This window comes from Armigeres subalbatus, chromosome 2 (genome assembly GCF_024139115.2).
Source record: "Armigeres subalbatus isolate Guangzhou_Male chromosome 2, GZ_Asu_2, whole genome shotgun sequence".
Classification (NCBI taxonomy): Eukaryota; Metazoa; Arthropoda; class Insecta; order Diptera; family Culicidae; genus Armigeres; species Armigeres subalbatus.
The window spans coordinates 345,422,590-345,436,299 of NC_085140.1; the positions used below are offsets into that span (position 1 = coordinate 345,422,590).

General features: G+C 45.9%; 1 protein-coding gene across 1 annotated transcript; it reads right to left on the bottom strand.

The window, feature by feature from the left end:
- Positions 1-12,010: 12,010 nt before the first annotated feature.
- On the bottom strand, positions 12,011-13,042 carry LOC134210019 (uncharacterized). Its single transcript, XM_062686045.1, has one exon. It carries the CDS (start codon positions 13,040-13,042, stop codon positions 12,011-12,013), a length of 1,032 nt encoding a protein of 343 aa, XP_062542029.1.
- Between the last annotated feature and the right edge of the window lie 668 nt (positions 13,043-13,710).

Consider the following 13,710-nt stretch of genomic DNA (forward strand, 5'->3'; position numbering starts at 1 on the left):
CGCGCAATCACATTGCTGAACGCCGCCTACAAGGTACTCTCCCAAATTTTATGCCGTCGACTAGCACCAATTGCAAGGGAGTTCGTGGGGCAGTACCAGGCGGGTTTTATGGGCGAACGCTCCACCACGGACCAGGTGTTCGCCATTCGCCAAGTACTGCAGAAGTGCCGCGAATACAACGTGCCCACACATCATCTATTCATCGACTTCAAAGCCGCATATGATACAATCGATCGGGACCAGCTATGGCAGCTAATGCACGAAAACGGATTTCCGGATAAACTGACACGGTTGATCAAAGCGACGATGGATCGGGTGATGTGCGTAGTTCGAGTTTCAGGGGCATTCTCGAGTCCCTTCGAAACCCGCAGAGGGTTACGGCAAGGTGATGGTCTTTCGTGTCTGCTATTCAACATCGTTTTGGAAGGGGTAATACGAAGAGCAGGGATTAACACGAGTGGTACAATTTTCAATAAGTCCGTCCAGCTATTTGGCTTCGCCGACGACATAGATATTATGGCACGTAACTTTGAGAAGATGGAGGAAGCCTACATCAGACTGAAGAGGGAAGCCAAGCGGATCGGACTAGTCATCAACACGTCGAAGACGAAGTACATGATAGGAAGAGGTTCAAGAGAAGACAATGTGAGCCACCCACCGCGAGTTGGCATCGGTGGTGATGAAATCGAGGTGGTAGAAGAATTTGTGTACTTGGGCTCACTGGTGACTGCCGAAAATGATACCAGCAGAGAAATTCGGAGGCGTATAGTGACTGGAAATCGTGCATACTTTGGACTCCGCAAGACGCTTCGATCGAATAGAGTTCGCCGCCGTACCAAACTGACCATTTACAAAACGCTCATTAGACCGGTAGTCCTCTACGGACACGAGACCTGGACGATGCTCGTGGAGGACCAACGCGCACTCGGAGTTTTCGAAAGGAAAGTGCTGCGTACCATCTATGGTGGGGTGCAGATGGCGGACGGTACATGGAGGAGGCGAATGAACCACGAGTTGCATCAGCTGTTGGGAGAACCATCCATCGTTCACACTGCGAAAATCGGACGACTGCGGTGGGCCGGGCACGTAGCCAGAATGTCGGACAATAACCCGGTGAAAATGGTTCTCGACAACGATCCGACGGGCACAAGAAGGCGAGGTGCGCAGCGGGCAAGGTGGATCGATCAGGTGGAAGATGACTTGCGGACCCTCCGTAGACTGCGTGGCTGGCGACGTGTTGCCATGGACCGAGCCGAATGGAGAAGACTCTTACATACCGCACAGGCCACTTCGGCCTTAGTCTGAATAAATAAATAATAATAAGAAGGCCTTCCACCCCGAGTGTTTTAAAAGGACAGACTTGAAAAAACTGTCTAAGACGAGTTTAGTACTTTCACTTTAATTCCACTAGGTTTTGTTATCTTTTGTGCTACTGGGAAAGTCGGACTACAGGACTAAGCTGCGACCAGGGGTCTCTCACTTATCATGTCCGTATACACTCTCGATAGGTAGTATGTGGCCCTAAATGGCCGGAACGAAGTTATAACAGCGACTCTCCGTGGATGCGTGTGCACGCCACGGAGAACTGACTAGAAGAGGAAAAGTCATGGCTTGCTGCTTGCCGATTGACACACTGATGTGTGAATCTGACACGCTGAAGGCACTTTACTAGAACCCCACATTTCCCTTCTTCTCTCATTAAGAACGCAAAAAAAAGATCTTCCAGTATAGGATGCAATGCTTGATTTTCTCCTAGGTTAGTTAAATGAAACGAAGGTGAACATTGATTGGTTGCAATTGAGCAACCGGTTAACTAAATTGAACAATGCACACCAAAATAAAATTGACTCAACATCATGGTTTTAATACCAGAACAATGATTCAGAGTGTGGGTTCCCAAACCGTGAGTCGCGGAAGATAAAACGTGATTCATATTTTCGTTGGATGATTAGAGTACAACAAATTTACGAAGCCAATGGCCTTCTTTTGTTTGTTAAATACAATGACAATTTCTTAAAAAAAAACTTTCCAAATGCAATCCAAAACTAAGCGGAGTTGAATTTCATTACTAAGAAGATTTAAGAACAACATAGAGAAAATGCATGTTAATCCAAATTCAATCCAACGCAAATTCAATCCAAATCTAATTCAAATCCAATCTAAATCCAATCCAATCTAATCAAATTCAAATCTAATCCAAACTCAATTCAAACCCAATCCAAATCCAATTCAATCCTAATTTAATTCAAATTTAATCCAAATCCAATGCAATCCAACCAATCCAACCCAAATTTTATCCAAATCAATCCAATCCAAATCCAATCCAAATCCAATCCAAATCCAATCCAAATCCAATCCAAATCCAATCCAAATCCAATCCAAATCCAATCCAAATCCAATCCAATTCTAATGCAAATCCAAACCAAAATCCGATCCAATACAAATCCAATTCAAAGCCAATCCAAATCCAATTCAAATCCATTCCAAATCCAATCCAAATCCGTACATTTAATCCAATTTTTAGTTTCGCAGTACACTATTAACCATTTGGCATCAAGTAGTACTGCTAGCCAATAACTCCAAACTAATCTTACGCATAATAAATTCGAACTTCCGAATAGCTTTGTAAAAACCGGCAACCATATTATTTTTCATTTTATAAGATATCTGCTACTTCAGGTAATCCCGCCATGGTTACTAAGTCACTACATTCCAAGATAAATTTCTAGATAATATATTTGGCTTTCCGAACAGCTTCGAACAGTATAACATTGAATATTTCTCCATTTCTCTCAGATTTCGTTATATCATAGCTTAACTGGTAGTCCCGTGTACACCGCCAAGTGGCTTCATGAAATCTTAAGATGTTTTAATCAAAATCAATGCTCGCTTGACTTTGAAATTTTTTAGATCGTAAACCATTTTCCGCTAGTCTTCCATGCGCAGCTTGTAGTTTCACAAACTACAAAAACATTATTTTCGGTCACCTTTCAGACACGCCTTATAGTTTTATAAACCACAAACCATTTCCACCGATCTTCCAGACGCGCATTGTTATTTTGCAAACCACAAACCAATTTCTTACGGTCTTCCAGGCGATGTTTTGTTCTTCAACTCACAAACCATTTTTCCAGCGGTCTTTCAGACCCGCCACCACAAACCATTTTTCGACGGTCTTCGAGACGCGTCTTTATCGTTGTTCGTTATCTATGAGAGCGATTTCTGCAATCCCTGGCGGTGACTAATTAACCTAGGTACTAACACGTGCCTGCGACATAAAGCCTTAAACGCAATACAACGGAACGGCGACGGAAACGGAAAATTTGATAGTTAGCTCATATATTTTCTGTCAAATTTGCCGTTTCCGTTGTATTGCGTTTGGGGCTTAAGGATGCCAAGAAAGGCAAAACCTCCCGGTAATCGACAACCAGTGTACTGGTGGTCGAACACGATCGCATATCTCCGTAGAACCTGGCTCAGAGCTAAAAGAAGGTTGCGACGAGCTAGAACAAACGCTGAAAGATCCGATAGATGCCGGGTATTCCAGTAAGCGAGCAGAGATCGATCTATTACCGGCATACAGACCAATTTATCTAGCAACCAGTATGGTTTCCGTAAAGGCCGTTCTACCATCAAAGCAAGTCGGTCGATAACGGATACGGCAAATGTAGCGCGTGGTTTGAATAGGCGAGGTAGTAGGTACTGCGCATTGATTACACTTGATGTTTTCGCGTTTAACAATTCTAGCTGGGCAGCTATAGCTGACTTTCTGCATCACTTGAGTATGAAAGTTATTTTCAGAATAGGGTGTTGATATACGACACCGACAACGGTCCAGTCGATAGAAGTGTCAGCGGTTGTTCCACAGGGATCGATCCTCGGACCGGTTCTGTGGAATATCATGTAAAGACGGAGTACTACGCTTACGTCTCCCGGCTGGTGTACAAATAAAAGGCTACACGGAAGACGTAGTGCTAGAGGTGCCGGGTGACACTCTCGTTGAAGTAGAACTGAAGGCTTCGTATGCGATTGGCAGAATAGAGGAATGACTCAACTCGAGGAGGTTATCCCTTGCACATCACAAGACCGAGTTCGTTGTAGTGAATAATCGCCATGGGTTGCAGCAAGCGAGGATAAGAGAAGGGACCTGCACAGTAAAGTTCGTGAGGTCATTAAAGCATCTGGGTGTGATGATCAAAGAAAAGCTCAATTTCACGAGCCACGTCGATTGTACATGACAACGGGCATCATTGGCGATAAAGTTTTTTTTTATTACCAGGCTAAGTAAGGCTAGAGGGGCCTGTGCAATACATAGAAGTCTTCTCCATTCAGCTCGGTCAATGGCTGCACGTCGTCAACCACGCAGTCAGCGGAGGGTCCGCAAATCGTACTCTACCTGATTGATCCCCCTTGCCCGTTGTGCACCTCGCCTTCTTGTTCCCGTCGGATCGTTGTCGAGAACCATTTTCACCGGATTACTGTCCGACATTCTGCTACGTGCTCGGCCCATCCTTTCATCCTGTCATGAGCATCGTCCAGGTCTTGTGTCCGTAGAGGACTACCGGTCTAATAAGGGTTTTGTATAGACAGTCAGTTTGGTACGGCGGCGAACTCTATTCGATCGGAGCGTTGTGCGGAGTCTAAAGTACGTACGATTTCCAGCCATGATGCGTCTTCGAATTTCTCTGCTGGTATCGTTATCGGCGGTGACTAGTGAGCCCAAGTACACGAATAGAAACTCGTGGTGGGTGGCTTACATTGACCTCTCTTGAGCCTCTTCCTATCATGTACTATCATGTGTTGATGACTAGTCCAATCCGTTTAGCTTCGCTTTTCAGTCTGATGTAGGCTTGCTCCATCCTCTCAACGTAACGTGCCATGATATCAATGTCGTCGGCGAAACCAAATAACTGGACGGGCTTCGTGAAAATCGTACCACCCGTGTCAATCCCTGCTCTTCGTATTACTTCCTCCGAAGCGATGTGGAATAGCAGACACGAAAGACCATCACCTTGCCGTAACCCTCTGCGCGTTTTGAAGGGACTCGAGAATGCCCCTGAAACTCGAACTACGCACATCACCCGATCCATCGTCGCCTTGATCAACCGTATCAGTTTATCCGGAAATCTGTTTTACGGCATTATCTGCCATAGCTGGTCCCGATCGATTGTATCATATGCGGCTTTGTAGTCGATAAATAGATGATGTGTGGGCACGTTGTATTCGCGGCATTTCTGCAATACCTGACGTACGGCGAACACCTTATCTGTGGTAGAGCGTTCACTCATAAATCCCTCCTGGTACTGCCCCACGAACTCTCTTGCAATTGGTGTTAGTCGGCGCCATTAAATTTGGGATAGTACCTTGTAGGCGGCGTTCAGCGTGGTAGTTGCTACAGTCCAGCTTATCGCCCTTTTTGTAGATGGGACACACGACACCTTCCATCCACTCCTGCGGCAGAACTTCATCCTACCAAACCTTGGTAATCACCCGGTGCAGCGCTCTAGCCAGTGCCTCACCACCGTGTTTAAACAGCTCTCATGGTAGTTGGTCAACTCCATGGGTTTTGTTGTTCTTCAGCCGGCCGATCTCCTCCTGGATTTCCTGGAGATTCAGAGCCGGAAGTCGCATGTCCTGCGTGCGTGCTCCTAGGTTCATTTCCATACCACCACCGTTGTCTGCCACATCGCCATTCAGGTGCTCTTCGTAGTGCTGCCGCCACCTTTGGATCACCTCACGCTTGTTTGTAAGAAGGTTCCCGTTTATGTCCTTACACATATCGGGCTGTGGCACGTGGCCCTTACGTGAACGGTTTAACTTCTCATAAAACTTTCGTGCGTTATTAGCGCGGTACAGTTGCTCCGTCTCTTCAAGATCTTTCCTCCGAAAAATCAAGTTTTCTCTGTTCCACGCCCATTTGTATCGTGCCTCGTTCGCCCTCGTGCGGTGTTGCAGCAATCCCGCCCATGCTGCATTCTTCTCCTCAATTAACTCCTCTTACTTGCCGTCATACTAGTCATTTCTCTGATCCGGGGGCACCGTGCCTAGTGCAGCGGTTGCGGTGCTTCCAATGGCGGATCGAATATCTCTCCAGCCATCTTCAAGAGACGCTGCGCCTAGCTGCTCTTCCGTTGGGAGTGCCACTTCCAGCTGCTGCGCGTAGTCTTGGGCTAGTCTACCGTCTTGTAGCCGCCCAATGTTAGGCCGCGGCGGACGACTCCGACGTGTGTTGTACACCGTCGAGAGTTTTGAGCGCAGACATACTGCAACGAGGTAGTGGTCGGATTCAATATTCGCACTGCGGTAATTTACCGTCGATTAGAACGTGGTCGATTTGGTTTTCCGTTACTTGATTAGGTGATTTCCATGTGGCCTTGTGGATATTCTTGCGGGGCAAGAAAGTGCTTCGGACTACCATTCCGCGTGAGGCTGCAAAGTGTAATTCATGTAATTCATCCTGTCACAACCTGCGAAGCCTAGCGACTTGCAGTTCAATGTTCCAACCCAAGTAGCACAGATTGTCACAATTGAATTACGGTGATCGATATGCGACAAAATTATATGTGAAATTTTAATAACTGTAACTGTATTTGTAACACTAGTGCAACCAAAAAAGCGCAAAAAATTGAGCTGCTATGTAACTAACTATACGGTCTCACTTTAAGTTCCACTGTAATCAATCCGTAACATTTCCATGTTACAGTAACTGAAACATTCTGGTCTTGATCGCCACTTTGTAACTATTTAGTGATTTCTACTTGTCAACATTTTATTTGTTGTCATGAAACTTTGTTATGTATTTAATAAGAAAATAAAACAAATCTGGTCACAATGTCACTGAAATTGAATGTCAGTAATCAGAAAGTTGAAGACATGAATCTAAAATAACAAATGGTAAATGTTTATATGCGAAGTGATATTTTTATGTGATATTAGCAGAGATTAATGTGCGGAATGGAATTTTGGTGAAACCTATCATTTTAGCTAGCTAAAACCTCGCGCCCTCAGTTAAACCATCGTTTAGGTATTATCATTTATAGTAATAAGAATGCATTTTTGTGCTTAAATAAGTATCAATAACAGTAAAGAAAAAATGTCTCCATGAGTAAAGCGCTAAAGCTCGAATGTGAAATTAAAAGTATGTTCATAGAAACAGCCGTTTTCTTATTTATTATATCAATTATTTACCAAAAACATATTATATAGGCATATTTCCGAGCATATTTCATCAAACGACCGCATACATGATAGTTCAAAAGATTTGACAACTTATGTAATTTTTCATTGTACTGATCTTTGGATTTGGATAATGCTTCTGCCTTACGTGAAAGTTCGTGTATGGTTCAATCGTTTCTTGCTAATTTGCATCTCTATATTTTTGCTTTTCATACTGTCAATTCCAAAACATGACCCTTATGGAAGCCGTGGATTTATCAACATCTTTCGAAAACAGTTGTTCAACGAACACTTCATCCTTAGATAATTACCAATTTTCAAATGACATAATTTTAGCATCACTCACGCACACCTTTGGGTTTCGTTTTCCTTTATAAACAGGAATGGAATTTTTTTTCCACTGGTAATATCATAGGAAGATCGATACAAAAATTCTGCCTGATAAGTATTTTCCCACATTTTATAAAACAAGCACTTTGGTCGAAAAGGAGCATCTAATCATTAATGCACTGTTGTTGTTCTTGGTTTAAAAAGTTATGGAAAAAACAGCTATGTGAAAAAAAAACTATACAAATTTCCGAGATATTATTTTTCAAAGAAGCAAAAGTTAACTTTTCTCGGAAAGGCATTAGGCAGTAGATGGACTGTAACTGTATTGAGTTAACACTCAAGTACGTTCGACCTACCTTATTTTATAAAACTTTAACAGGCATTAGTTTCAAATCATAGTTTTGTCAAATTGCTGTGCACTAAACAATATTAAACTAGACGATAATTTTTAGTACTGTAAACGATAATACCGAAATTCGTTTTTCTAAGTGCACATGAAATTTTTCAGTATACAACGATTTCCGATATGGACAAAATCATTTCACATGCAGTGTTGATCATATAAATAGGGCTATACAAATCCGTTACATACGGGTTACAAGTAACCTATCATTTTTACAAATCATAAACAAGTTACATTGCAACTAGTACGCCTGCGAAGATTAGTTACTAGTAACAATATTTTTTTGCAACACTGATGTGACTCAGCTCAACATTGAATTTAGTTACATTGTAATTTGCTTCCATAGCTATTGATGTTGCAGTAACTTGGGTAACTTGCTTCGTTTGACGTTTGGCAACTTTTGGAATAATTCGCATTGTGTTTTATTTTAATTATTAAATTCATGTCCAAATTAGTGAATATACAAAAAAGTATGCATGTGCAGTATCTCTGCATCAGGATTATAATTCGGCACCAGACATCAATGGTGTTAGGAATTCAAATCAGGATGGAGGCTCCCCCACTATATATCATGATATTATTGTGTTGTTTTTGTTACTTGACATCTACTATCCAGATAGTCTTTCGGTAACTAATTAAAAACTTTATTGTGACTTAAGTGCTTATGACAGTTCAATGTTATGGTTACAATTCAATTACCCTGTAACTGCTTAAAAACTGATGACACATTTAGTTTCAAGATGACTGCAAAATTACCCAAATGCAATCAACCGTGACTTGGAAGGTTTCAAGCATCCTAAATCCAACCATTATGTAACCTTTCATTTATTTTTTATATTTAAGAGTTGTTACAAGTGCTACTTGGGAAGCTTCCAATCGTGATCCTTTATTCGTCGCCTAGGTCGTTGCCGATTGTATCGAGTCGTATTATCTTCTACATAGTGGTTGTTTTTAAAGGCGGCTTATTGAGCCTGCGCAAACCTCCTGTCTCGTCGGAGGGTCGTCGTGTCAGGGCTGTTTAGCGTCTCACCTAACACCAGGACTTGGGCTTGTGCGCTTTGAGCGGCACACTGTCGCTTTGGCGGAGCCTACTTGCGGATACATGCAGCTTTTTACAGAAGTTTAATAGGGCTCACTGTCAAACCCCACCACATCCTAGGCAGGCACCACAACTCGCAGATGGCCTGGGGAGACATCGTCAAGCCCTTGAGCATAATCCCTGCTGCCCCCGGAATCACCCCGGTTGAATTACTTTAATAAACGCGTAATAAGTGAAACTCGTCAACTATGAAATCATGGGCAGTAATAGTTTGCCATCTGAAGCGAAGTTTCTTCTTCTTCTTATTATTGGCATTACATCCCCACACTGGGACAGAGCCGCCTCACAGCATAGTGTGAGGCGGCTCTGTCCCAGTGTGGGGATGTATTGCCGTACGGCTAAGCTATGGCGTGAAACAGGCTGGACACTAGAGTGATTCAAATTTAGACTGTTTCGCACCCCTATGCTAAATCGATTGTTTTTGCCTTTCTCGTATACTAAGTATACGTAAAGGCTATATGTTCGCTCCAAAAATGAACTTTTTATAGGATGCCCGGAGACCCATAGTGTTATATACCAATCAACTCAGCTCGACGAATGTGTGTGTGCGTGTGCGTTTTTTTTTTTACAGGTGTTAAAGGCCATCAAAAATCTGCGCGACAGACACCTCGAGCATCCACACTATGCTCGAAGGCGAACAGGGATGGGCTCCTCCCGACCTGCTAAAAATGTGCCTCCCGGATAAACCGGGTCCCTTATCTTCCTTGCCTCGATCCCCTGGGACCACGGGATGCTGCGACTACTTCGGGGGGCTGTGCTCATGCACTTCTTCTAAAATTCCGGCCCCTAGCTTAGGCTAGTTCGCCGACTGGCTGGCTAATCCACTGCTCCACTGCAACGTAGTCTCGATCCCTCGACGGTCATGCACCGAACTTCCTGACTCGAATCCTCCTGACTTCCCCCGGCGTCGAGGGTGCTCCACCAGTTCTGGTGAAGGAAACTTCCGCACTGATGGTGCCCCGACTACCGGCGGCTATCGCAGGGGACGCTTTCGCGTGCCGAGGTCGGTCCAACGATTCCGGTTGGCAGAAGACTTCCGGTTCGCTGGCGCCCCGACGACCCGAGGCCAAACACTGCTCACTGGACTCACACTGGATTTCCCCCCGAGACTACGCTTATTCGCTGGTCACTTCTCCATCTACGCTGCAGTTCTGACAGTATTTGCGTCACGACTCTGCTGACCACATTCCACGTGCCTTCTTCGTGACACATTCGCTCTGCGATGTTATCCGCCATTAGAGCAGGCATTCCTCTACGTACTTCCGCAAACCTTGGGCAATCGAATACCACGTGTTCTGGAGTCTCTTCGACATTCTCGCACTCTGGACATAACGGTGAATTAGTATGTCCAAACCGATGTAAGTACTTCCGGAAGCATCCGTGACCCGACAGAAACTGCGTCAGGTGAAAGTTCACTTCACCATGCTTTCTGTTCATCCACACCGACAGGTTTGGGATGAGCCGGTGGGTCCACCTCCCTTTCTCCGTACTGTCCCACTCTTGTTGCCATCTCGCCATCGATCGGATTCTCACCTCCTTCCTTACGTTTCTGGTGTCTCTTCGCCGATAACACTCGATGTCTTCCTCCAGGGTGATGCAGATGGGTAGCATCCCAGCAATAACGCATACAGCCTCTGACGATATCGTTCTATATGCGCTCGCGACTCGAATGGCCATCAGCCGGAACACACTTTTCAGCTTTTCCCGGTTCCGCTTGGTTTGCAGTGCATTGCCCCAAGCAGGAACCCCATATCGCAGTATCGATGACGAGACACTAGCTAGCAGACGCCTCGTGCTGCTTCTTGGACCGCCTACGTTTGGCATGATCCTCGCTATTGCGTTCATTGCCTTCGCCGACTTTTCACAGGCGTAGTCAACGTGGCTGTTGAAATTTAGCCGATCGTCGATCATCACTCCCATGTGCTTTAGTGATCGCTTCTAAGCAATCGCATGTCCTTCGACGACGACCTCCATCCGCTGGATTGCTATGCAATTGCTGACTAATAGCACATCCGTTTTGTAGTGAGCTATCTGCAGCTTAACACCGCTCATCCAGCGCTCGATCATGGCTATCGTCTCCATCACCAACACCTCCACTTCTTCAAGAGTCTCGCCCATCACCGCTAGTGACACGTCGTCCGCAAAACCCACGATTTTCACTTTCCTGGGTAGCTGCAAAGTCAACACTCCGTCGTACATCCTGTTCCAAAGAGTTGGACCAAGTATGGAGCCCTGGGGAACACCCGCTGTAACGCGCATCGATTTATGTCCTTCGTTCGTATCGTACGTCAGAACTCTACCATGAAAATAACTTTTCAGGATATTGCACAGATAGTTGGGGACCCGCATTCTGTGCAGCGCCGTCGCGATGGCTTCAAAGCTGGCGCTGTTGAACGCGTTCTTCACGTCTATCGTGACCACTGCGCAGTACCGATCTCCTCGTCTCTTCTGCTTGGACGCCTTCTCAGCACTCTCGAGCACTGTTCGAATGGCATCCACCGTCGAAACTGCTCTACGGAATCCGAACTGCATATTCGACAACCCGCGTTCTCCCTCTGTACATTTCGTCAGCCTATTGAGGATGATTCTCTCAAGGAGCTTCCCGAGCGTGTCTAACAGGCATATAGGCCTGTACGCGACTGGATTGCCGGGTGACTTTCCTGGCTTAGACAGCAACACCAGCTTCTGGATCTTCCACATTTCTGGAAAATTTCCTTCGTCCAGGCACTTTTGCAGCGCCTTCCTGAACATGTCCGGGTATGCCAGGATCGCAGCTTTTAGCGCAATGTTCGGTTTTCCATCCGAAAAGGGGGCTTTCTTCGCTTTCAGGCGTTTCGCCGCTTCTTCAAGCTCGCTATTGGACACTTGTCGATCTATGGGGTTTGCTTCTCCTTTGCCGTACGGTGTTGGCGGCAACATGGTCGGGTCATGTTTCGGGAAGATACCCTTCAACTTCTCCGGGCACATTTCAGCTGGCGTCGATGGGCCTTTGATCTTCGCCATCATGACCCGATACGCGACCTCCAGGGGTTGGCGTCTGCTTCTCGGCACAGCTCCTTGTAGCAGTCTGACTTGTTAAGTTGAATATCCCGTTTCAATGCGGTCTTAGCCTCCCTGCATTCCTTTCTCTCTGATTCCGTCCTTGCTCTCTGTGCCCGCCTCCGAGCTTTGAGGCAAGCAGCTCGTAGCGTGGTTAGCCTGTCGTTCCACCAGTAAGCTGGACGCCGATTGCTTCTCGGTTCTAGTTTTCGTGGCATCGTAGCGTCGCAAGCCCTTACCATCATTCTTGTTAGCTCGGCCGCATCAATGATCTCGGTACTGCTGTCCGGTCGAAGTGCTTCAACGAATAGGTCTTTGCTAAAGGCTTTCGTTTTCCACCTCCGAACACTGGATATCCTTCTTCGTATTGCACCAGGATTTCGTTGACCAATACGGTAGCGAATCGCCTGGTGGTCGCTGTGGGTGTACTCCTCGCTAACTCTCCAGTCCATACTTGCCATCAACGAAGGACTGCAGAATGTGATGTCGATGATAGACTCCCTCCCATCTCTCCGAAACGTGCTCACCGAGCCTTCATTACACAATCGTACATCTAGCTTCGCTAGAGCTTCCTGCAAGATATATCCTCTTGTGTTGGTCACTCGACTGCCCCATTCCACGGCCCAGGCATTGAAGTCACCTCCTATGACTACCGGCCTTCGTCCGATCAGCTTATCGGTTAACAGATCCAATATCTGGCTAAACTGATCCACGGTCCACCTTGGAGGTGCATAGCAGCTGCATATGAAGACGCCGTTAATTCTGGCAATCACGAAGCCTTCGCATGAACTCTCCACCACTTCTTGAATAGGGAATTTGCCCATGACTTGTATCGCAGCCAAACCCGTTCTATCTGTCACCCAGTTACCGTTATCAGGGGGAACTCGATACGGCTCTGCAATTATCGCGACATCGCACATCGTTTCTGCTGTAGACTGCCATAACAGTTGTTGTGCGGTTTCACAATGATTCAGCTTAATCTGAATTATCTGCATTACTGCTGGCCTGCGATCGCCCTCTTGTAGGCTGGGCATTTGTAGCCACCCGTCTGATGGTCATTTCCGTCCTCTGAAGTGCAAAGCATACACTTCGGTCTTTGCGTGCAGTCTCTCGCAAGATGACCTGTTTCCCCACATTTCCAGCACATGTTAGATCTGTCTGGACCTTTACAAGCTCCTGCTCGGTGTCCAAAGCCCAAACACTTGAAGCATCTCTCCACAGATTTGCTCACTTCTGGAGCGGCTTTCAATGGGCATTTCGACCATCCAACCGTCAGTTTGCCTACTTCCAGTGCCTTATAAGCAGCGGTTACTGGCAGACGAATCATCGCTGTCTGTGTGCCTCCGTACGCCTTCCTAATCCGGATCGACATTTGTACCTCGCCTATATTGCACTGCGCCTGTAGTGCTACCCGCAGCTCTTCTTCCGACGTGATCTCGTCTAGGTCTCTGCACAAAATCACCATCTCTGGAGTTAAGGCTTTGACCTCCGCCTCTGAGCCCAATGATTTCGCAATGCGCTCCTGCATAACCGAGCTGTGAACCGCAGGGTCCTTCTTCAACTCGAAGAGCATCTCTCCGGTTTGTGTGCGCCTGGTCCTTATCACGTTTTCGCCCAAGTCCCTCAACTCAGGATCTTCTCTAACTTTTTGAGAAGCGCTGCA